At 45.1% G+C, this 23,178-nt stretch overlaps 1 protein-coding gene across 1 annotated transcript; it reads right to left on the reverse strand.

Annotated features, from left to right (window-relative positions):
• Window positions 1-34: 34 nt before the first annotated feature.
• On the reverse strand, window positions 35-20,161 carry CHRNA3 (cholinergic receptor nicotinic alpha 3 subunit). The gene is made up of 6 exons (XM_061158908.1): window positions 20,048-20,161; window positions 18,330-18,469; window positions 18,172-18,216; window positions 16,955-17,064; window positions 10,177-11,188; window positions 35-4,009 (listed from the first exon to the last, which is right to left on the reverse strand). Exons 1-6 carry the CDS (start codon window positions 20,130-20,132, stop codon window positions 3,881-3,883), a joined length of 1,521 nt encoding a protein of 506 aa, XP_061014891.1. The 5' UTR covers window positions 20,133-20,161; the 3' UTR covers window positions 35-3,880.
• Window positions 20,162-23,178: the final 3,017 nt, after the last annotated feature.

Consider the following 23,178-nt stretch of genomic DNA (forward strand, 5'->3'; position numbering starts at 1 on the left):
CAAGGGGTTGTAGTAGGAATTTAGTTAAAAGGCGCATATTTGTTATGGCACCTATGAATTATGAAAATGTGAATTGTGTTTAAAATTTGATGCAACCGACATCAGTTTATCTCAATAGATTGCCCATTAAAATATTTAGCTGCATGACTCAAGTAATAACTGAGTGAATAATATTTGATCTTCTAAAAATAACAGCACAAAATATTATCTAAACTGAACTAATAAAAATCTAATGTTTGTATCCTGGCAAATAATTCTACTTTGTAATCAGCAGTGAAGTTCATCTTTGACTGTGCTGGAAAATCCTGTTGGATTTGAAGACTGATTTCATTTGGTAAAGGTACACATTTAAAAATTCTCTCTGTCCTGTATTTACTGCATAACAGCTACAGTATAGTGTTGTTTTAAGTAAGCTGGCTACTTGGTATGATAATGATTGAATATGATGCAGCTTTTTTATAACCAGCATTTTTAAAAAATGAAAACTGGGAATTTGGAATTCCTTTAAGGCTTACTTTATTTTGTAGATGCTTAAACTGAACAATTATTGTTAGTAACTATTTTTACAGCTTACCTTCCATCATGAAGTCATACAATAGACAATTCCTATGGACATGCAGTATAGCATATCCCTAACATTATTTCAGTTCTCTTGTCTACTTTTTCCACAATTAATAGGACCACCTTTTATATAAATTCTGGTAGCATCTTTTGATCCTTGACCTTAGAAGCGTCCACTACAACTAAGTGAATCCCATTTTAAGAACACGTCTGTGTATACTACTAAATTGTTCTGTGAGAAAACCATCTTTTAATATTAAAGGTGATATTCTAATTATGTATAAGCACATTGTTACATACCTGTGATGTTTCAATTTTACCTCTTTCCTTCCAAAAATTACAGTACAGTAGTAGAATATTAGAGTTTAGATGTAATTTAGACGTAAATTTAGACATAATCTAGTCTTAGCCTATTACTACTTATTCAGTACAGTATCATGTATCACAGGTAGACAGTTAAAATTTCATCTCTAAATGTTCCTGATTCAGCTATGACCAGGAAGAAAATACTGATAGAAATCTTGCATTCAATTTAGAGTTGTTAGCTTTTGAGACAACAGATACCTTATTTATTTATAGTAAGTAACAGGTCTAAGTTCAAGTTAACACTCTTTGGAAGGCAGAGGGGATCCTGTCTAATTTGCATTTTATTGTAGGCAGGTGTTTAATGCCATTTAATGAGTGACAGTCTCCTGATTTGATGTGTTTAAACAGTCTGTTGGCTGTCATGGCTTGTCTATATCCCTGATCCTTATTATATCTCCACTGCTCTTACTTAAAAAAGTGAAAGTCATTCAGTCGTGTCCGACCCTTTGCGACCCCATGGACTGACTAGACAGTCCATGGGATTCTCCAGGCCAGAATACTGGAGTGGGTAGCCTTTCCCTTCAGGGGATCGTCCCAAACCCAGGCCTCCCGCATTGCAGGCGGATTCCTTACCCGCTAAGCTACCAGGGAAGTCCAGGAATACTGGAGTAGGACCCTATCCCTTCTCCAGTGGATATTCCTGACCCAGGAATTGAACTGGGGTCTCCTGCATTGCAGGTGGATTCTTTACCAGCTGAGCCACCAGGGAAGCCTTACTTTAAAAATTTACATGTAAATACATTTTATAGAAATCTTTTAGCTTATTGAAACATGAGTCACGGTGGGCTGCAATTTTGTCCGTTTTATTTTTGCATAGGAAAAACATCATAATGACTAGTGAGAAGATTAGAACAGTCTCTATAAATCATCATCTCTTGCCAGCAGTTACTCAGATTCAGAAGTAGAGTATGGGATACACTCTCCCTAATAATTTGTCTAAAGCAGTGGTTCTCAACCAGGGGCAGTTTTGCCCCTGAGGGGACACTTAACAATCCTCGGAGACATTTTTGGTCATCGTATCTGGCAAGGGATGGGGTTATGTTATTGGCATCTAGTGGGTAGGGGCCAGGGTGCTGCTAAAGATCCTACAGTGTAACAGGACAGATTTGCCCCCCCGCACAGAATTAATCCGGCCCCAAATGTTACTAGTGCTAAGGGTGAGAAACCCTGTTCGGAAGGCTCATTAACAGTGAATGTGTGGCTAAGCATAATCTCTCTTAATCATTTAGAATTATGCAAGATAAATAAGGCCATCCAAAATGGGGGCATGGTCCTAGGACTCTTGAAAAACAGTAAAAGATGAAAAAAAAACGAAGTGCATGGTAAGAAATGATAGTAGTGAGGTCTTGCTGAAATAATATAAACTTCAAGGAGATTATGAGCTAAATAAGAAAACCATTGGGAAATCTGTTGTGATACTGAACCAAACAGTTCTTCCCATTTGTGAACAGCAAGGTTTTTTTTTTTTTTTTCCATCCAGCTATGTCTCCAGCACTAAAAAAAAAAACCCTACAGTTTTTGTATTTAGTCCATTTTTACATGGTCCATAGCACAGCATGCTACTTATCACTGTAGAAGAATTATATTTTGATGTATTTTTACCTAATCCAAAGGCCGGTTAAATGTTCATTTACTTATAATACTCTTGACATTTTTCTTACGTCTTTTTTTTTAAACAAAAGTCAAGACAACTGGATAAGTAAGCTTTGAAATGCCAAAAGCAAAGCCAGTAGCGTGATGATAGGAACCTCTATTGAGAAAAAGCTTACCTGTAAGACCTAAAACAATTAAGCTCTCAGAAGAAAACAGAACAAATGCTTTATGACATTAGATTTGGCAATGGTTTCTTGGATACGACTCAAAAAAGCACAGGTAAGAAATGAAAAAGCAGACAAATTGGACTTCTTGAAAATTTTAAAAATTTGTGCATCAGAAGATACTATCAACAGTAATGAAGACAATCCACAGACCGGGAAAAAATATTTGCAACTCATATATCTGATAAAGCATTAATATCCAGAATATATAGAGAACTCCTAAAACTTAAAAATAAAAAACAACCCAATTCAAAAATGGGCAAAGATCTTGAAGAGACATTCCTCCAAAGAAGACATAAGAATGGCCAATAAACACATGAAGAATGCTCAAAATCACTAGTAACTAGAGAAATGCAAATCAAAACTACAATGAGATACCGCCTCACAACCTGTAGGTTTGCTATTGTCCAAAAAACCAGAAAACGGTAAGTATGATGAGGATGTGGAGAAACTTGTGTGTTGTTGATGGGAATGTAAAACGGCATAGCCCTGGTGGGAAACAGAATGGCAGTTCCTCAAAAAATTAAAAATAGAATTAACATATGATCAAACAATTCCACTTCTCGGTATATCCCTAAAAGAATTGAAAGCAAGGTACAGAAGAGAGATTTGTACACGCATGTTCATTGCTGCATTATCCACAAAAGGTAAAACCTGGGAGCAACCCAAGTGTCCATCAACAGATAAATGGACAAGTAAAATGGGTATACTTGCAACTGAGTATTATTTAGCCTTAAAAAGTAAGGAAATTCTGCAATATGCTACAACATGGATGAACCTTTAGGGACATTCTGCAACGTGAAACAGGACAGTCACAAAAAGACAAATACTGTATGATTGCACTTACATGAGGTACTTAGCTTAGTCAAAATCATAAAGACAAAGTATTATGATGGTTGCAGGGGAGAGGGGAAAATGGGGAGTGATTGTTTAACTGGTCTAGAGTTGGGTGGGATGGTGGTGATGGTTACATAACAATGTGAATACATTTACCACTGAACTGTGCACTTAAACATGGTTTAGACGATAAATTTTATGCTCAGTGTACTTTACCACATTTAAAAATAAATTAAAAAGTGATTCCCCTCTCCCTCAATGCCCATGAATAACCTCAAAAATAACACACAGTTTAGTTCTTAAGCGTCGTCCCTGGTCATCAAGGGTTGTAGAAACAATCCTGCCGTCCCTAAAATGCACACCAGGATGAAAACCCACAGAAAAATACGATCAATCACCATGGCAACATATTTCCAATCGTCTTGAATCTGAAAGACAAAAACAAAAGTCATGAGAGGAAAAATAAAGCAGGAAGGAAAAGGCAAACAGCATATTTTCAATACCAAATATTTAATAAATGTGTTTCAGGAGGAGAAGAAACCATTCTGCTGCCAACATGGCAAGAAAACTTTTTTTCCTAATTAATGTAGTCTGAGGAAATCTACCCTTCTCACGTTTCTCTTTATGCACTAGAGAAACAGGAACAAAATATCTGTCATATTAAATGCTTTAAAACCAGAAATTTCTTTTTTTTAAAGATTTTTTTTAATGTGAATCATTTTTAAAGTTTTTATTGAATTTGTTACAATATTGCTTCCGTTTTATGTTTTGGTTTTCGGGCTGGGAGGCATGTGGGGTCTTAGCTCTCTGACCAGAGATCAAACCTGCACCCCCTGCCTTGGAAAGTGAAGCCTTAATCACTGGACCACCAGGGAACTCCCATAAATAAGAAATTTCTTAATATATACATAACCCATTTCCCCCCCCCCCCTCAATTGAATTCTAATTTATAAAGTTAGTTAAACTAGTTACTTGACTTACACTTTTGGGGGAGGATTCTGGGCCCTTGTTAGGATAGCTAATGCAATCCAACATCATTTATCATTATTTCAAAGTACTAGCTCTTATCCAGTTTTAGATACTAATTTCCTTTTAACATCTGTTTCAAAAATGAAACAAGCCCACCAGGGCAAGCCCCTCATCACTCTTTCTCTCACACAGCCCCGCTGTCCACGATACCCAACTAGCCAACTATCATCTTTAATTATAAGGCCAAAGTATCATGGAATTCTGTATAGTTACAGGACAGGTTCAAAGTCAGAAACAATTGCTGACAATAAAGTAAAAGATGGAAGAAAGAGCAAGTCTAATTGTATATAATAGAGCTTCAATTTTGGCTTGAAATAGGAAGGAGAACTGCACATTAATTATACTCCTAGACAACTCAGAAAGCAAGGAAACCATAATTGAATTGAGAAAAAGAGAACCCATGAATCAACTGATTTTTTAAGAAATAATCACATAATAAAGAGGCAGCATGTGATTTGGTAATTTAATTAAGTGGACTGAGATGGGGCTGGGAGACAAGGATTTTATTTCATCATTATGAACTTGAGTCAATGTGTCCTCTCGATGACACTGAAAAGTCAATGGATTAGAACTATAATGCCCTATTTGCCACAAGGTACTTTATTCAAATCCCTAAGACTGGTTTGTAAAAGCTTCAAATATAAAATAGGCCCTGTAATTTCTACTAACCCCACTACTGGCTAAACCTCCGAAGGCTCTAGGAAGCAGTGGGGTGGAAAAAGCAAGACTTGTTATAATTCCCAGCTCTGCTCCTTTCTAGGTGTGAGAATCTGGTTCAAATATCTGACCTTGCTTAGCCTCAATTTCCTCATTGGTAAATCAGGGATAAGAACAGTACCTACTTCAGAGAGTTGTTATGAACAAATTAAATGAAATATGTGCCTGGCACAGGGTCCTTAATGGACAATACCTATTGATATTAAAACTGATTTTTAAAATGATGCATTATAAATCTCCCTCTGACAGCATTTCACATGGTTTAGCCTGGTGAACTTGGGTCTTACACATAATACAAATAGTGCTGCAAAGCAATCTGGGTGAAAATTAACTTTATGTCTAACTCTGGGTATTTCTGCACAATGACATTGGCTATTCTCTGGACACTTTGGCACTAACAACGCATGAACAGGTAGATGAGTGTTAGGCAGAATGGTAAACTAGCCCAAGGTCCTGGTGTCATCCCTCAGCCCAACCCCGGGGATATCCCAGAAAGGAGACTGCATTAAAGATGGTCAGAAACGCGGACAGGTGTGGCTTGGTGAGTGTGAGCATGGGCGTGGGGCTGGAGGAGGAGGGTCTTGTTAACAAGAAGAACTGGGGAGGGACTGATTGTGCTCTTCTCCCCCAACCCTGTGCCTCTTTCCAGCCTGCTACTCCTGGCCCAGGGAGGCAAGTGGGGCCACTTGTGAGCAAAGTGGAGCCGGGAAGAGAGAGCAGAGAAGGTACCCACTGACCAGTAGGGCCTGAGACTTCCCTCCTCACTCCCCACATCAAAGATGAAACAACCAGAGCTGAGTCAAAGGGACGAGGAGGAGATCTTGAGGGACAAGGTAACAGAAGAATAAAAGAGAGTACATGGCTTTCAATCAGCAAAAGAAATTTAACCTTTTTAAAGCATAACAAGAACCGAGGCCAAAAAAAAAAAAAAGTAAATGGAAAACATGAAATAAGATGGGCGAAATTTAACCCTCGGAAAACAGTAATTACAATACATATAAATAAATCATTGATCAAAAGTCAGACTCTGGTTGGAATGAATGAAATAACAGATATACATACATCTATAGGTATATCTCTGTATCTATATCTCAACCAAACAAGTTGTCTCAGGGTTATTAGCTCAGAAGATCATGGCTCTGATCTGTGCACACCTCTAAGACCTCAAGAGCAACTCATGCAGTGGAACCAGTCTTGAAGGATCAGCTGTCAAAATCGTGAGAACACAAGCTCCCTAACTAATTTTCTAATTTGTAACCCAATCCTACCTTAACTTTGAATTTAGAGTGTTAAACTCACAAGTGTGAACAAGTAAGGGTCACTAACACAACTTGAGAAGACCCAAGGCAGGTGACATGCTGACACTCCTGTCTCTCTGGGACAGGACAGCGTGTCCAGGGACAGTCATTCACAGGCTCCCGGCACCCTCACGAGATGGCTCTGGGAGAACTGAGCCTGCTTGGTCTGAATTCCTAGGAGGTCAGGACAGTTAAAACTTGTCATTCACAGGCTCCCGGCACCCTCACGAGATGCCTCTGGGAGAACTGAGCCTGCTTGGTCTGAATTCCTAGGAGGTCAGGACAGTTAAAACCAACCAAGTTGGAGCCGGGGAATTAGGAAATTAAAACATCTCTGGGAAACTATGTACACAATAGTGTGTCAGTCACGCAGTAAGACAGAAAAAGGAATCCTTCCGACAGCCCGACTCCCCAGAGCACTGAGTAGGCATCTTTATTCTAACACCTGCCACCCTTTCACAAACAGGTAGCAATCCACTGCCCTGTAGTCCGGTTTTCTGCATTCTCTGGAAAAACAATGGGACTACATCACCAGATAACCAGAGGCGAGCAGTGACTGCCTCTTGAGATGAACCATGTGCCTCTAGTTGGGAGCAGCCAAACACATAAGTGTAAAGCTTCCCCATCATTAATACCTGTCACTATTTCTAACGTAAGAATTTTGGAGGAAATAGAAGTCCACTCAATTATCACTCAAAAGAAGTGATGATTTTAAAAGTAGATAAAGGTTAGAGAGTATCTGCAAAAGTGATTAGTGTTAGACCAATGAGTAGTTTTTCACTAATCATGTACTTAATGTCCAGCAATTGCTTCAACTGAATTTGAAGGAGGGCCTGACCTTTTGGCTAAATCTGACATCATCAGGAGGCTGTGCATTGTTAAGAGTCACAAGATGTTTCTCCATCTGTTTGTGTCCTCTTTGATTTCTTTCATCAGTGTTTTATAGTTTTCTATGTATAGGTCCTTTGTTTCTTTAGGTAGATATACTCCTAAGTATTTTATTCTTTTTGTTGCAATGGTGAATGGTATTGTTTCCTTAATTTCTCTGTCTGTTTTTTCATTGTTAGTATATAGGAATGCAAGGGATTTCTGTGTGTTAATTTTATATCCTGCAACTTTACTATATTCATTGATTAGCTCTAGTAATTTTCTGGTAGAGTCTTTAGGGTTTTCTATGTAGAGGATCATGTCATCTGCAAACAGTGAGAGTTTTACTTCTTCTTTTCCTATCTGGATTCCTTTTACTTCTTTTTCTGCTCTGATTGCATCATCGCAGCACTGTTTATAATAGCCAGGACATGGAAGCAACCTAGATGCCCATCAGCAGATGAATGGATAAGGAAGCTGTGGTACATATACACCATGGAATATTACTCAGCCATTAAAAAGAATTCATTTGAACCAGTCCTAATGAGATGGATGAAGCTGGAGCCCCTTATACAGAGTGAAGTAAGCCAGAAAGATAAAGAACATTACAGCATACTGACACATGTATATGGAATTTAGAAAGGTGATAACGATAACCCTATATGCAGAACAGAAAAAGAGACACAGAAATACAGAACAGACTTTTGAACTTTGTGGGAGAATGTGAGGGTGGGATATTTCAAAAGAACAGCATGTATACTATCTATGGTGAAACAGATCACCAGCCCAGGTGGGATGCACGAGACAAGTGCTCCGGCCTGGTGCACTGGGAAGACCCAGAGGAATCGGGTGGTGAGGGAGGTGGGAGGGGGGATCGGGATTGGGAATACATGTAAATCCATGGCTGATTCATATCAATGTATGACAAAACCCGCTGGAAAAAAAAAATAATAATAATAATAAAAAAAAAATAAAAAAAAAAAAAGAGTCACAAGATGGGCAGAGTTGCTCAGATGGGTGGGGTGAGGAGATAGGGCCGCTATCTCTGTATCCCTCCTGTCTCATCTACTCCCATTAATATGCCATTCACAGCTGAAAAAGAGGCTCTAGACATTTCCTACCAAAATTAATTACCTCCAGGGCATCAGGAGATGAAATTATCTAGTAATTAGCTCTCTGCTAATAAGCAACTTAAGGCAGAGCATAATAACCTTGGGGGTAAACAGAGTGGGAGCAGCCAAACACGTAAGTGTAAAGCTTCCCCATCATTAATACCTATCACTAGTTCTAAAATAAGATTTTTGGAGAAAATAGAAGTCCACCCAATTAAAAAAACCATGGGAGAGAGTGTGAATAGATATTTCACAAAAGAAGATATCCAAATGGCCAATAAGCATATGAAAAGGAGACCTACTATTCATTACTCAACCAGGACATGCTAATTACTCAACCAGGACATGCTAATTAAAACATCAAGTGATGCCACTTCACCCCGCTGGCGAGGATGTGCAGCAGCTGGGGACTCTCAAACATTGCCAGTGGGTGTGTCAATCAGCTTAAACATTTTGGAAACCTGACTGTATCCACTAAAGTGGAAAATACATCTCTCCAGTGATCCAGCAGTTCCATCCTTAGGTGTGTACCCAGGAGGAGTGAATGTATGTATTCACCCAAAGATATGTATCAGAACATTTATAGCAGCTTTAGTCACAATAGCCCCAACCTGGAAACAACCAAACATCCAACAATTGTAGATGGAGTGAACAGAAGGTGGTGTTGTCTTATTGCAGAATATTACACAGCAGTAACAAACCCAAAGGATAAACCTCAGACGTTTTGTACATTTTGTTGAAAGAAAGAAGTCAAATATGAAAGAGGTTATGCAATGCCATTTATATGAAGTTCAAGAACAGGTAAAATCAGGGACTTCTCTGGCAGTCTAGTGGCTAAGACTCCTGACTCCCTATGCAGGGGGCCCAGGTTCAATCCTTGGTCAGGGAACTAGATCCTGTGTGCCACAACTAAGAGCTGGTGCAGCCAAATAGATTTAAAAAAAAATTTTTTTTAAAGAATAGGTAAAATTAATGTAAAAGAGGTCAGGATCAGTGGTTACTAAGGAGGGAGGGAATGAGGTACCGGCTGGGAGGGGCAAGAGGGAGCTTTCTGGGGCACTGGAAATGTTCTGTGTCTTTATCTAGATCATGGTTCCATGAGTGTATACATAATGTAATAATTCACTGAACTGTATGCACACTTAAGACATGTGTACCTTATGTAAATTACACTTTAAGGGGGATGGGGGGACACAATCAGTAAAGTTTAAAATGTCAGCTCAGCTAATCAATACTAATAGGAGATCATCTGATCTCACTCCCTCTTCCAGCCTACCTCCTAATCCATTCTCTTGGCATTAGGAGTTCCTATGGCCTAAAAGGCTGGCAGCCTAGGAGCTAAATGCAAGGCACCACATAACAACCTTTATCATTCCATTTCACTGAAGACAAGACAGGCTCACACAGGTGAGGCAGCATATCCAAGGATATGTAACTGGTACCTGCAGGTCTGAAAACAGCTCACTGATGCCAGTCTAATTCCTTAACCCCACCCTAAGCCTTGTCCACAAAGAACCAAAAAATGTTTGTTGAATGAGTGAATGACTAATGTAATAACAGACACATCTTTACCTCTTTGGCTTCATTTTGTGCTTTCATAGTTTCAGCAATATACTTGACACTCTGGATAGCTTCTTTGATTTCCGGTGACAGAGCAGAGAGGGAGAGCACAGCGTCGACAGATTCAGAACTGGAGCTTCTCGTGAGGTTGGCGCTGAAATTGGAGATTTTTGCCCTGCGATGGTGGCAGTAGCCGCACAGCCCGTCCTGGCAGGGGTAGCCTTCCTTGCAGCCCTTGGACTCTATGCGGCTGAAGCAATTCAGGTTTGAGAGCTCAGCGCTATAGAAGGGTCTTGGCCTCTGAGTGTCACTCTCGTTGCTTGCCGGCCTGGTCATGAACATGACCCTGGGAAGCAAGTTCAAGAATATGGTCTTCACCCACGTGGGCATCGTGTGGGTGGTCGGGGTCCTGTAGTGCACATTGAGCACGAAGACGGTGATGACGATGGACAAGGTTACAAAGATCATGGTGAACAGCAGGTACTCGCCGATCAGGGGAATCACCAGCGAGGTGGACGGGATGGTCTCGGTGATCACCAGGAGAAACACGGTCAAGGAGAGGAGCACCGAGATGCAGAGGGTCACCTTCTCACCGCAGTCGGAGGGCAGGTAGAAGACAAGCACAGTCAGGAAGGAGATGAGCAGGCAGGGGATGATGAGGTTGATGGTGTAGAACAGGGGCAGGCGCCGGATGTAGAGCGAGTAGGTGATGTCCTGGTAGATCTCCTCACAGCAGTTGTACTTGATGTCGTGCTTGTAACCAGGGGCTTTGATGATGGCCCACTCGCCACTCTCCCAGTAGTCCTTGAGGTTCATGGAGGAGCCGATCAGGACCAGGTCGATTTTTGCCTTGTCGTAGGACCAGGAACCGAACTTCATGGTGCAGTTCTGGTAATCAAATGGGAAGTAGGTCACATCGATTTTGCATGAGCTCTTAAAGATGGCTGGGGGGATCCAAGTCACTTCCCCTGTGTACTTGAGTAAAGCTTTGGTCTTGTCATCCACTTGGAAATCCCCAACAGCACTGTGAAAATAAAGAGGAGGCATGTGGCACACACATGGTCTAGTCCAGCCTCTCACACGGCCAGCTGGTAAACAGCAAGTAACGACTTGTAAAACTGCAGAATATAAGTGTTCAAAGTGCTCTAAAAAGTCTTCCAGGTCACCATTCCATTTACCAGTGGGGATACTGAGGCCCAGGACCCCCCACCCACAGGCAGTCTGACACACTCATCGTCATTCTCCCTGACCCATGTCACTGGTTCATCCCACACCATACAACTCCCTACTTGAAATTTACTGTGTGTGTGCGTGCTCAGTCGCTTCAGTTGTGTTCGACTCTGAAATCCTATGCACTGTAGCCCGCCAGGCTCCTCTGTCCATGGAATTCTCCAGGCAAGAATACTGGAGTGGGTTGCCATTCCCTCCTCTAGGAGATCTTCCCAACCTAGAGATCCAACCCACATCTCCTGCATCGCAGATGGATTCTTGACCCACTGAACCACCTGGGAAGCCCTGATATTTACTTAGATACTCCCAAATGCCAGGGAGTTTTCTCCTTTAATTAAAGAAATAAAAGAAATTAATGAACGTGGTCATTTGGAGGCAGGTGTTCAGGTCCCTGTGGTTTGGTCCTTGTAATGCCTCCTCCTTCTGTCCTCAATTGGGTGCCCAATATGTGTACACCCATGCATGTAGAACCACACCCTGGATCTCAAAGGGCTGTGCAGACCACTGTGGGAGCCCGCTTCCATTAAACTGAGCCCTGTTAGATGGGTCTATTACCAGGCCCTGTCTCTGGATTCTGGTTCTCCGGTTCACCACACTCCCTCATTCTTCTCTGCACTGTTCTAGAATGAATAATCACATTTTCTGATTCCCTGTCTTTTAAACCCAGCACAACAGGTTCCTTTGCCTTCTGTGTCCCTATCCTTCCCCATACTCTCCCCCATGCTCCTTCTCCCTTAGCTACGTCCACCCTGACTTCCTTTCTAGGCAGAGATATATATTATTCTTAGAGCTGGCTTGCTGGCATTTATCAGCTGGCTTGTGCAATGGAAGATTTGCTGATGACCAACTCAATACCCTGTCCAGTCTCACGTGTGAGAGTGAAGCCAGCCAGTCCTCAAAACAATGGCTTTGCCCAGTGAAGGCTCTTGATGTTTCCCTGGGTCAGCCACCCTTTGACTGGTTTCTTAGAGTTCTGCATTTGAAGGCGTGCATGTCCTTCTAAAGGCAACAACTACCATGCCAATGTGCCCAAAAAGCTGAAAAAAAAAAAAAAGACAAACCTAAACATTTAGAGATATCCTGTCTGGTTGTTACCGGACACCATTGTGTGAAGACAGAAGGGAGGTGTCTGGGGCCTGTCTCCTTGCTGGTCTCTGGCCCTTCCACCCTCACATGTTCTGTTGAGCAGGACAGTCATTACATGTGGAACGTGATGTCAAATCCATTAACCCCTTTACTCCAGCTGTGCTTCCCAAAGGTTCCCTGCAGCGTTTATATGTTCTCAGCCCCATTTATCATACTCGGCCCTCAATTCCCGAGAAGAAGATGATTCCTGACCCCAGGAGCAAAGGAGGAGGGTTATGAGAAGTGGACTTTGCCACGTGGGGCAGGGAGGAGCCCTGGGAGGCTGGCTTACACTCCACGGAGGGCTGAGAGGGCCCCTGGGAAGGCAGAAGCCTCCAGAACAACTTTCCTTAAGGCATCCTGGATCCATAAAAAAATGGACCTTCAGAGCCCAGGCACTAGTCCAGGAGTTGGCAAGCTACGGCCCACTGCTTGGCCCCTATTTCTGTAAATAAATTTTTATTGGTGCACACACCCATACCCATTTGTGGTCTATTGTCTGCAACTATTAAGTGACAAGGACAGGGCTGTCTTGCTGTGACAGAGGCTGTAAGGCCTCCAAAGCCTAAAATACTACTTGGCCCTTCAGAGACAATCTTGATGATCCCTGCTCCAGTCTAAGCCCCACATTTCACTGAGGAGAAGACTGAAGGTCAGAGAGCAGGGCTCTCTTGCTCAGGGTCCCACAGAGAGTTTGTGGCAGAGCCTTGAACACTCAGAACTTGAGTCCTCAAGTGCATATTCTGGCCTCTTGGACACACACTTGAGGACTCACTGCCCACATCATCAACAGAACTAGGTTACATGGAGCCCTATGAAGCTCAGATGTGAGGGTGTGGGGTCACACAGCACCACCAACGGGACCTGCACGGGCCGCGGGCAGGGTCAGCTGCTGTGGCCAAGGGAAGTGGAGGAGTTCTGTCCTGAGAGCCCCAGATAGAAATCACCAAGAAGCATCTGCCCCTCAAAAGAAAGGATCCAGACTTTCCGAGTGACCCAGGGGTTGGGAGTCTATCTGCCCGTGCAGGGGGCAGAGGTTCGATCCCTGGTTCAGGAGGATTCCACATGCAGTCGGGGCAACTGGGCCTGTGCACGACTACTGAGCCCACACTCTAGAGCCCACGGCCCTCATCTACTGAAGCCCAAGCACCCTAGAACCTGTGCCCCGCAACAAGAGAGGCCACCACAACGAGAAGCCCGTGTCCTGCCACTGGAGAGTGGCTGCCACTCGCTGCAACTAGAGAAAGCCCGTGCACCACAACGAAGACACAGTACAGCCAAAAATAAACACACACATTTTAATAAATGCTAGCTCATCTTATTAAAAACAAGAGGACCCCCCTCTCTGTATTGCAGCCTTAGCAAGAGGAACAGTGGAACAGGCAGGGTGCCACCGGGTCCAGTTTGTGGGAGAGGACAAAATGATGGGCCCACGGAGGTCTGCAGAGGAGTCTGGACTGGTGTGGGCTCTTGATCTCAGAAACATGCCCCACCCCAACTGCCTTCCAGAAGGACAGAGACCCATCCAAGAAAAAAAGCTGCATCGGGAAGGATCCAGATTGATGAGGGCGGGAAACTGGGGGTGAGAAGATGGTTCAGAAACTAGAAAAGCAGCCATCTAGAAGCGGCAGCTCTTAGGCTGTGGAGGTGGCTACATGCGGCATTTATAAGAGAATTATTTTTTTTAAAAAAACACTTACTTAATTATTAACTTATTTGGCTGCACCAGGTCTTAGCTGTGGCACACAGGATCTTTAGGTACAGCATGTGAACTCATGGTTGTGGCATGTGGGATCTAGTTCCCTGACCAGGGATGGAACTCAGGCCCCCTGCATTGGGAACGCAGCGTCTTAGCCGCTGGACCACCAGGGAAGTCCCTACACAGAGCATTTTAATGCTTCAAGGGAACTGCTGGAGGAGGGAGCTCCCAAGTGGGCGATACAGAGATGTGCTCTTACCCACTCCCTTTCCCTCTGGGAACCTGTCCTAAAAGCAGAGCAAAGGCTGTCAACAAAAACAACAAAGAAGGACAGACTGGGCCCCATATGAACATACTGTAAAAATATGAAAAGTAACTGAATAACACATAACCACACAAAAATATATCCACAGAACAGATGAAACTGATAATCTGACATTATAAATTAACCTAAAAGAGCAACATTTAGAAACTTTGAAAGAGCAGCATAAATTAGAAACAGAAAGTTAAGAATTTGGGTAAGCAACAGGAGTTCAATGAAGAACTGACAAAACATAGGAAAGAACAGGAAAAAAGAAATTTTAAAAACCATTTTAGAAATAAAGACTAAAACATAGCGACAAGCAGACACCATGGAAAGTGTGGTGATGGAAATAAGAAAGGAGAAAAAATTTAAATCAAAAAGAGACAAAAAGAATTTGAGAGAAAATAACAGAGAGAGAATATAGGTAAAGAAGTTGCAATTTATGTGAAAAAGGAGTTCCTGGAGAGAGAGCACCATAGAACAGAACAAATCTTAAAAACTCTAATTCACAAAAAATTTACTGGGATAAAAGAAGTCTTATTATGTAAATGGTACAGAGTAAAACAACTAGATTTTAAAGATAAATGAAAAATATCTTTGGGTTACCCAAGAAAAAGAACAACCCGCTGACTATGCATCCCAATTTGTTTCAGGACAGCCTTGGTTTATTTCTGTGGTCCAGGCACACTTATTAATAGAGTCCCTTTTCTCTCCCCAAAGTCACTAGATTATACAAGAAAAAGAAAATTAGACTGGCAATAGTTTTTGACAGCAAAACTTCATACCAGCACACGAGTCAGCATATTTAAGATTTTCATGGAAGGAAAATGTGAGCTAAGGATTTTATATCAGCAAAATGACAAAAGTATTACCCAAAAAGGGTATTGTGAGTTATGCATGTGTGAGAACTTAGGGTATATTGTGTCCATGAACACTTTCTGAGGATTCTACTAGAGAACGAGCTTCAGAAAACAAAAAACCATAGGAGAAACTGGCATAAGAAGGTAAAAGGTGTTTCTAGTGTGTTGAGATGAAACTTTCACCTGTTTAGAGAAACTGAAGTTTTAGTTAGGACAGAGGAGTTGGATGATTTTCTTTAAATGTTATTTTCAGCTTCAGATTCCAAGGAAATTCCTTTTGATACCTGTTCCTCTCCACATCTGATCTGAAACATTTCACTATATCTTTCGTTATTGTTAAAAGCATACATCCCTAAAGCACCCCGGTTGTTCACCCAAGACTGCCAGCAAGAAACAGCTATGACTTTCAAATCATAAGATTAAAAGCTGTGCCCACTTTAATTCTATCTCAGGAAAAAGTCTCACCACCCTGTCCATCTCCCTAAGAGCCTCTGGACTAGGAGATTTGTAGGACAGCTCACATTCTGCAAACCAGTTAATTTATCCCCTGTCCCAGTTCTTTAAGGACCAATTCACAAGTTGCATGAAAGAAACATGAATGCTGTCTTTTCTTGGGAAAGCAGTAAATAAAACATGGACCATCTTTGGAGTGGGTAAAGGACTCCTTCTTTTAGTTCTTTTAGCCCATGACTAGAAAGTGGGATTCAGCTCCTCTAGTCCCAATACTAATAGTAAAACATATTAATTTGTAATAATATGGCAGACAAACCTAAACACAAAACACTTCAAAATCAGATTCGACTAATTCTATATCAAGTGTTTTGCTGAAAAATTTTGTTTTTTTTTTTTCAAGACACTATAACTACAGAGATAAAGCACAGATGCAAACATGAAGTTTTGCAATACCCAGAGAATAAACTAGTACATACTGTAAAATATCCATTAAAATTATGTGTGTCTAACAGAGGTTAAATGTGTTAAGTGTCAGGTTTGCATGGAAAGAGAGGCAGGTTTTGGAGGTGCCAGGATGGGCAGGTTCAGACCAGCAGGAAAAGAACCTTTGAAAGTGAGAAAGAAGTGGGGCTTCTTGCTGCTGGTGGGCAAAGGCGCATGTGCAAGCGTCAGGCTGGGAGGGGTAATCTGTTATATGAGTAGAAGAATGAAGCTTTCCCATGGCCTAACCATAGGGCCCGGTGGGACCTGACTTTCAGGGAGGTTCAGCTCCTGCCTTGGTGACCAATGCCCACCCCTGTGTATTTCCTTCTTTGCCCTTCTGGAGGCAAGGGGAGTGGTGGTTATCTATTAATGTTCTGTGCCACCTTATCTCAACAACAGCGGCATATGAGTCTGACTTAAGGATGAATTTTTAGCAAGAGGAAGGGGAAGGGGGGTCTCAGGCACCACGTAACACCTGGCATACAGTAGATGCTCAATAAACACCTGCAGAATGAATCAGATGAATGAAGCCCTCTTGGCAAAGGTCTCAGGAAGCCTAGGCTGTGAAGCCAGTAGGCCAAGGACCCAGGTCCAGGCTGACAGCCCCGAGAGGGTGGGGGCCACCAGGCACCTTACTTGTTGTACAACACAATGTCTGGCTTCCAGATCTTCTGCGCAGGGACACGCATGAATTCGGCCCCGTCGTAGTCGGATGGGTTCCACTTCAGCTTGTAGTCGTTCCAGATCTGGGGGGAGGAGGCGGAGAAGGACCAGCGTGGTTTTACTTCTCTTGACACCACCCATCTTGGTGACCTCCCACCTCTGCCGCACATCAGAGCCACCTCCGTGATGAAGACCACACTGGCCCAGTTCCTCCTGTGGGTGCTAGTCACGGGGCAGCACTGGGCTGGTGCTGGCTGCCGGGGGCCGCTGCCTCCGTGATCATTGGTTAGGACCATTAGGGCTTTCTCCAGTCACTTCCAGTGCTAGGTCCAGGTCCCTGCCTTATGCTCCTGCTGTTTACATTCCTAAAATGGCTCAGATATGCCATGAAGCCCTAATAACAGAGTGCTAATGACACACAGAACCGCCTTTCTATCTCCGAGTTGAGCAGGGTTGGCCTCTGAAGGGTTCTGGGGAAGGAGCCATGATCCCACCAGGACCCAAGAAATGTCTGGGTGCAAAGGCTGGGAGAGCTGAGACCTGAGCACCTAAGGAGAGAAAGGACCTTAGGCTGTGGTCAAGGGGCATGTGTGCCACAGTGTGCCCAGTGGGCACCATGCCCAGGCTCCTGGGAAGGAAGGCTGCTGAGCTGAGTGGCTAGTTGGCTGGACTGGTGGAAGAATCAGCCTTAGGTCAGTGAGTTATCTGTCCACGTCTGCACAGAGCTCCCTGGGGAGGACACACGGGAGCTGATTTCTTTGGTCTCAATCTGAACAAGAAAATCCAGAACCCAGCTCCCGCCCTCCTAACTACAACGGCATATGATTCTGACTTAAGCATGAGTTTTTAGCAAGAGGAAGGGAAAGAGGTGTCTCAGGCAGCAGCCTAGAGTCAGAGCTCAGGGCTCCAGGCCTGGGTCTGCGCCATTTTGTGTGAGCATGTGGGGCGGGGCAGTGTCTCTCTCTCTTTCCAGGCTTCAGTCTATTGTCTGTGACTTGAGGGGCTGGACCCTGCAGTCGTTCCAGGAGGGTGTAGGGCAGTGCATGTGACCCCAAGCCCAGGAAGAGATAGACCAGCTAGTCAGTGGACCCCAATCTAGGTCAGCATCTAGGCCCTTTGTTCTCATTCAGGGATAGCAAATAAAACGGTCACCACCAGGGGGCAGCAGGACTCAGGGTCTGGTCACTTACTTGTTTGAGCCACAGGTTAGTCTCCATTATCTGGTTTACTTCATCCTAGAAAGAGAGATTAAAGTAGATGGTGAATTACAAAAACAAGGCTGGTTCTGGGAAAGCCTCTTCCAGAAGCTCCATCCCCCACGGCCACGGCTTGTGGCTCTGACACTCACCACCTTCACCAGCTGAGACATGGACACCTCAAACTGGATGACAACCGGGTCAGACACATTGGCCACTGGCCGGATGATCTCATTGTAATCTTCAAACAGCCGCTCAAACAGGCGATGCTCAGCGTCGGAGGTGCTGACCACTGAGGGAAGTAGCCCCGTCAGATCCTGGGGTAGTCATCACTTTCCCCCTCCCCAGGAACACTATGCACCCACAGCCTCCCCTCTACTTGCTGGGGGTACTCTCCGGAACGCCAGACTTTCAGACTAGTCCCGCTCCTTCAAGTTTACAGTCGAGGAAACTGAGGCCCAAGACAGAAGGGATTCCATCAGATCACACACATTCAGTGACAGGCACAGTGGTTACAAGCATAGGCTCTGAATTTGGACAGATCTGGTGCAAATCCTGCTTAACCTCTCAGGGCTGGCATGTTGTAAAAGCTCAAGAACCATCATGATTATCTTTGTTCCTACAGGGCAGGGGTTGATACAAATGCAGTCTGCCAGGGTACAGCCACAATGGAGAGATGACCAGTTCACTCCCAAGGCAGGGGCACCCCAGGGTCAGAGGGAGACGGCAGCCCAGGTCTGGGACTCCCCTTCTTCCCACCCAACCCCTTGCAGGGGTTTGGCCATCAAACCTCTTAGACGCCAGGTGCCTACATGGCTCCCATGATCTCAGAGTGTGACCCACGGTCCCTGATAATGATGTCTTCACATCTTGATCAAAGACCCTTCTCTCTCTGAAACCCTTGGGGACCCCCTTTGTTTATAAGCCACACCCCAGGCATTCTGAGTCAGCTGTCTTTTGCTTCCCACTTACAGATCTGGGAGAAATCTGGGGAGGGATGAGGGGAATCCTTGGTGAAGTTCAACCCAACTTCTCCAGGGATTTTGACTGCCCTCCCCGCTCCGCCCGGCACATAAAGACCGGGCCACAGTCAGGAGCTCCGTGTGGAGCGGACGGCGCTCTGAGTAGTGGGGGCCTCAGCCCTGGAAGGCAGGATCAGCCTTCCGAGTGCATGGTCACAACGTGGTCTCCCAACCGACGTCCAGCTCAGCTGCAGGGACCGCCGTCAGCCCTGCCAAATCCGTCGCCCCTCGTATCTACCACCCCGCGCAGGACACTCAAAAAGTTTTCTGGCGTCGTCGGGTCTGGGACAGCATTTCCCTAACAGGCTCCTCTCAGAGACCGCGCGGAAGGCGGGGAGGCGCCAGGAGCGCCTGAGAGGCGAGGACAAAGAGGCGAGGCTAGCGCCCTGAAACGACTCCCCTCTGCTCCAGGTGGCCTTGGTCAAGCCTTTAGACCTCTCTGGCCTCAGCTTCCCCATCTATTCGTAAAACGAGGAGGTGGGCGGGATGCGGACAGTGGAACCCGCGGCCTGGGCGCGCGAGTCCGGTACCCAGTGCGCCAAGCAGGACGACTGGCAGGTCTGGGACTCGAATCTGTAGCCCCGGGCTGGGGAAGGAAGGCCCCCGGTGCGGGCCCTCCCCGCGCCTCCGGGCTGCGCCCAGAAGACTCTCAAGAATGTGGGAGTCGAGGGGGAAACACGCACGCACCCACCCACCTCGCCGCCGGGTCGGAGCCAGACCACACAGGGTGCGGGGCCCCGGCCACGACGCCCTTGTCCCTGCCTCTCCGCGCTGCGCTCGGGGCCGCAACCCCTACGGACCCTGGGTCCCGGCTCGGTCCTCCGGGTCTCCGTGGCCCGCGCCCGTACCTGGCAGCAGCAGCAGCAGCAGCAGCGGCACAGCAGGGAGCGGCGAGAGCTTCGCGGAGCGAACACCGCGCGGCTGGGCGTCCATGGCGGGTCGGCCCTCCGGCCGGCGGCTCCGCGCGGACGGGGCGGGCGGGGCGGAGCGGAGCCGAACAATCCGGAGCCGGCGGGGCGGTGGCGGAGACAGACCCGCGCGGCCAGGCGCGCAGCGCAGCCGCCCCTCTCGGAGTCGGACCCGGACCCGGCGCGCTGAGCCCCGGCTGCCCCACCCACAGCCTCGGCTTGGCCTTGCCCGCCCCCGCGCGGTTCCGGAGCCTCTAACCCGAGAGAGGTGCTCCTGGAAGGAGGACCCGCGGGCGCCAGTGCGCTGTGCTGAGCGCGCTCTCCCCTGGCTCTGTGGTCGGTGCCGCCCACGGACAGACGGCTCCGCGCCGGGCCAATCGGAGCAGGTCCTGACCGACCACGGGGAAGAATAGGGGCCGCATCTCTGTCCCGGGCTTCCTGGGTGAGTGTGGGTCTCCCCCATCCCCGGGGCTGGGGACCATCGGGCTAGACGGACGGTCGTCTGTCTGCCTGGAAGGCTCTAGCATACCTTCAAGACGAGGGCTCAGAATTTTGAATTTTGACACTATTAAGTAATTGTTCAATATTTTAGGAGTGATAATGGTAACTGTTTTTTTTTTAAGAGTCCTTATAGTTTACCACGAAGGAGAGGGTGTGAGTTCGTTGAAACAGTATTGACCCTGAGCTGGGAGTTTGTTATCCTATTCTACTATACATATTTTTACAACGTCCCTTGATGAAAAAGTAAAACAAGAGAAAGAAATAACAAAAATGAGGCTTGGAGATGGAGCCAGCATAGAGAGCACTGTGTTTTCCTGCCCGGGAACCCTGCAGAATCTCCACTGCCCACCGGCCCATCTGCACCCCTGGGCGCTCCAGGACGGTTGTGTGATCAAGAGACATCCCTGGGGCCCCTTGGCCTGTCTGACCCCCCCACTGGGAGTGCGGCAGGGTAGCTGCAGGCTTGCTTGCAGTCCCTTTAGCACGGGACAGGTGAGTCACCTTTATTATTTCCAGAATGGTCTGCCTACCCACATTAAAACCAAACCAAAGGAAACATTTTACAAGACTCAGAAAATGTTTGTAAGAATTGGGACTTACTGTCAGGCCCCTCATTTAGAGCATTCTCCTTGTCCTGGCAAGAAGCCCTTTATTTGAAAAATATTGCAAATCACGTATCCACCAAAGGACTTGTATCCAGAACATCTAAAATAGCCTCAACACTCAAAAGTAGGGACTTCTCTGGTGGTCCAGTGGTTAAAAAGTCACCTTGCAATGCAGGGGACGCCGTTCAATCCCTGTTCAGGGAACTAAGATCCCACATCAGGGAGCAACTAAGCTGGGACCACAGAGTCTGTGCGCTGCAGTGAAAGATTCCGTGTGTTGCAACTAAGACTTGATGCAGCCCAATAAATACTTTTTTTAAAAAAGATTATCTTCCTTATTAAAAAAAAAACCAAAACCTCAAAAGCAGGAATGGATGAGTATGAGGGATCTTATTAGAGTGATGCCAGTGTTCTAAAACTGAGTTACAGTGATAAACTCCTCAAACTCATTAAATTGTACACTTAAATGGGTGGATTTTGTGATACATAAAGTGTAAAGTGAAAGTGTTAGTCACTCAGTCGTCTCTGACTCTTAGCAACCCCATGGACAGTAGCCTGCCAGGCTCCTCTGTTCATGGGATTCTCCAGGCAAGAATACTAGAGTGGGTTGCCATTTCCTCCTCCTGGGGATCTTCCCGACCCAGGGATTGAACCCAGATCGCCATCATTGCAGACAGATTCTTTCCTGTCTGAGCCACCAGGAATACCCAATACATAAATTATACCCAAATAGTTGTAAGATCTCAGCAGTAAGAAAACTAAAATGCTAAAATGTTAAAAAACTAAATGTAAAAAAACTAAAACTAAAATGTTAAAAATAAGCAAAAGAGTTAAATAGCCACTTGACCAAAAAAGGCAAAAAACTCATGAAAAGATGTCAAACATCGCTAGCCATTGGGAAAGTTAAAGTTAAACATACTCTCCCCATATGTGAAAGTTGAACTATAAAGAAAGTTGAGCACTGAAGAACTAATGCTTTCAAACTCTGGTGCTAGAGAAGACTCTTGAGAGTGCCTTGGACTGCAAGGAGATCAAAACAGTCAATCCTAAAGGAAATAAGCCCTGAATAGTCATTGGAAGGACTGATGCTGAAGCTAAAGCTCCAATATCCTGGATACCTAATGCGAAGAGCTGACTCATTGGAACAGACCCCGATGCTGGGAAAGATTGAAGGCAGAAGGAGAAGAGGGTGGCAGAGGATGAGATGGTTAGATAGCATCACCAATTCAATGGACATGAATTTGCCCAAACTCTGGGAGATAGTGGAGGACAGAGGAGCCTGATGTGCTATAGTCCTTGAGGTCACAAAGAGTGAGACACAATTTAGTGACTGAACAACAACAACCCCATGTAACCCACAAATCACATTCCTGAGTATTTATCTCAAGAAATGAAAACTTTTGATCACACAAAATCCTATAAGTGAATGCTTATAGTAAGGCTATTGATAATTGCCCCAAATTGATAACAACCTAAAATGTGCTTCAACATCCATATGATGGCTGCAAAAGAACAAATTATTGGTACCCTCACCAACTTAGATGTATCTCAAAGGCATCATGCTGAATGAAAGAAGTCACTCTCCAGAGGAAGGGATTCTTGAAGAGACTAAACTGTAGTGGAGAAAAGCTCAGTGGTTGCTGGGGGTTAGGGGTGGAGGGACACGTGACCATAAAGGAGTAGCCGGTGGGAACTGTTTTGGGTGATGAGTGTCTCCTGTATCCTGATTACATAAATCTGTGTGTGTGTTGGGCTTCCCCGGTAGCTCAGTGGTAAAGAGTCACCTGCCTTGTCATGCAGCAGCCTCAGGAGATGGGGTTTGATTCCTGAATCCATGACTGAAGTGACTTACCATGCACATGTGTGTACTGGTTGCTCAGTTGTGTCTGAGTCTCGTGACCCCATAGACTGCATTCTGCCAGGCTCCTCTGTCCATGGAATTCTCCAGGCAAGAATACTGGGGTG

Source organism: Dama dama, chromosome 13 (genome assembly GCF_033118175.1).
Source record: "Dama dama isolate Ldn47 chromosome 13, ASM3311817v1, whole genome shotgun sequence".
Taxonomy (NCBI): domain Eukaryota; kingdom Metazoa; phylum Chordata; class Mammalia; order Artiodactyla; family Cervidae; genus Dama; species Dama dama.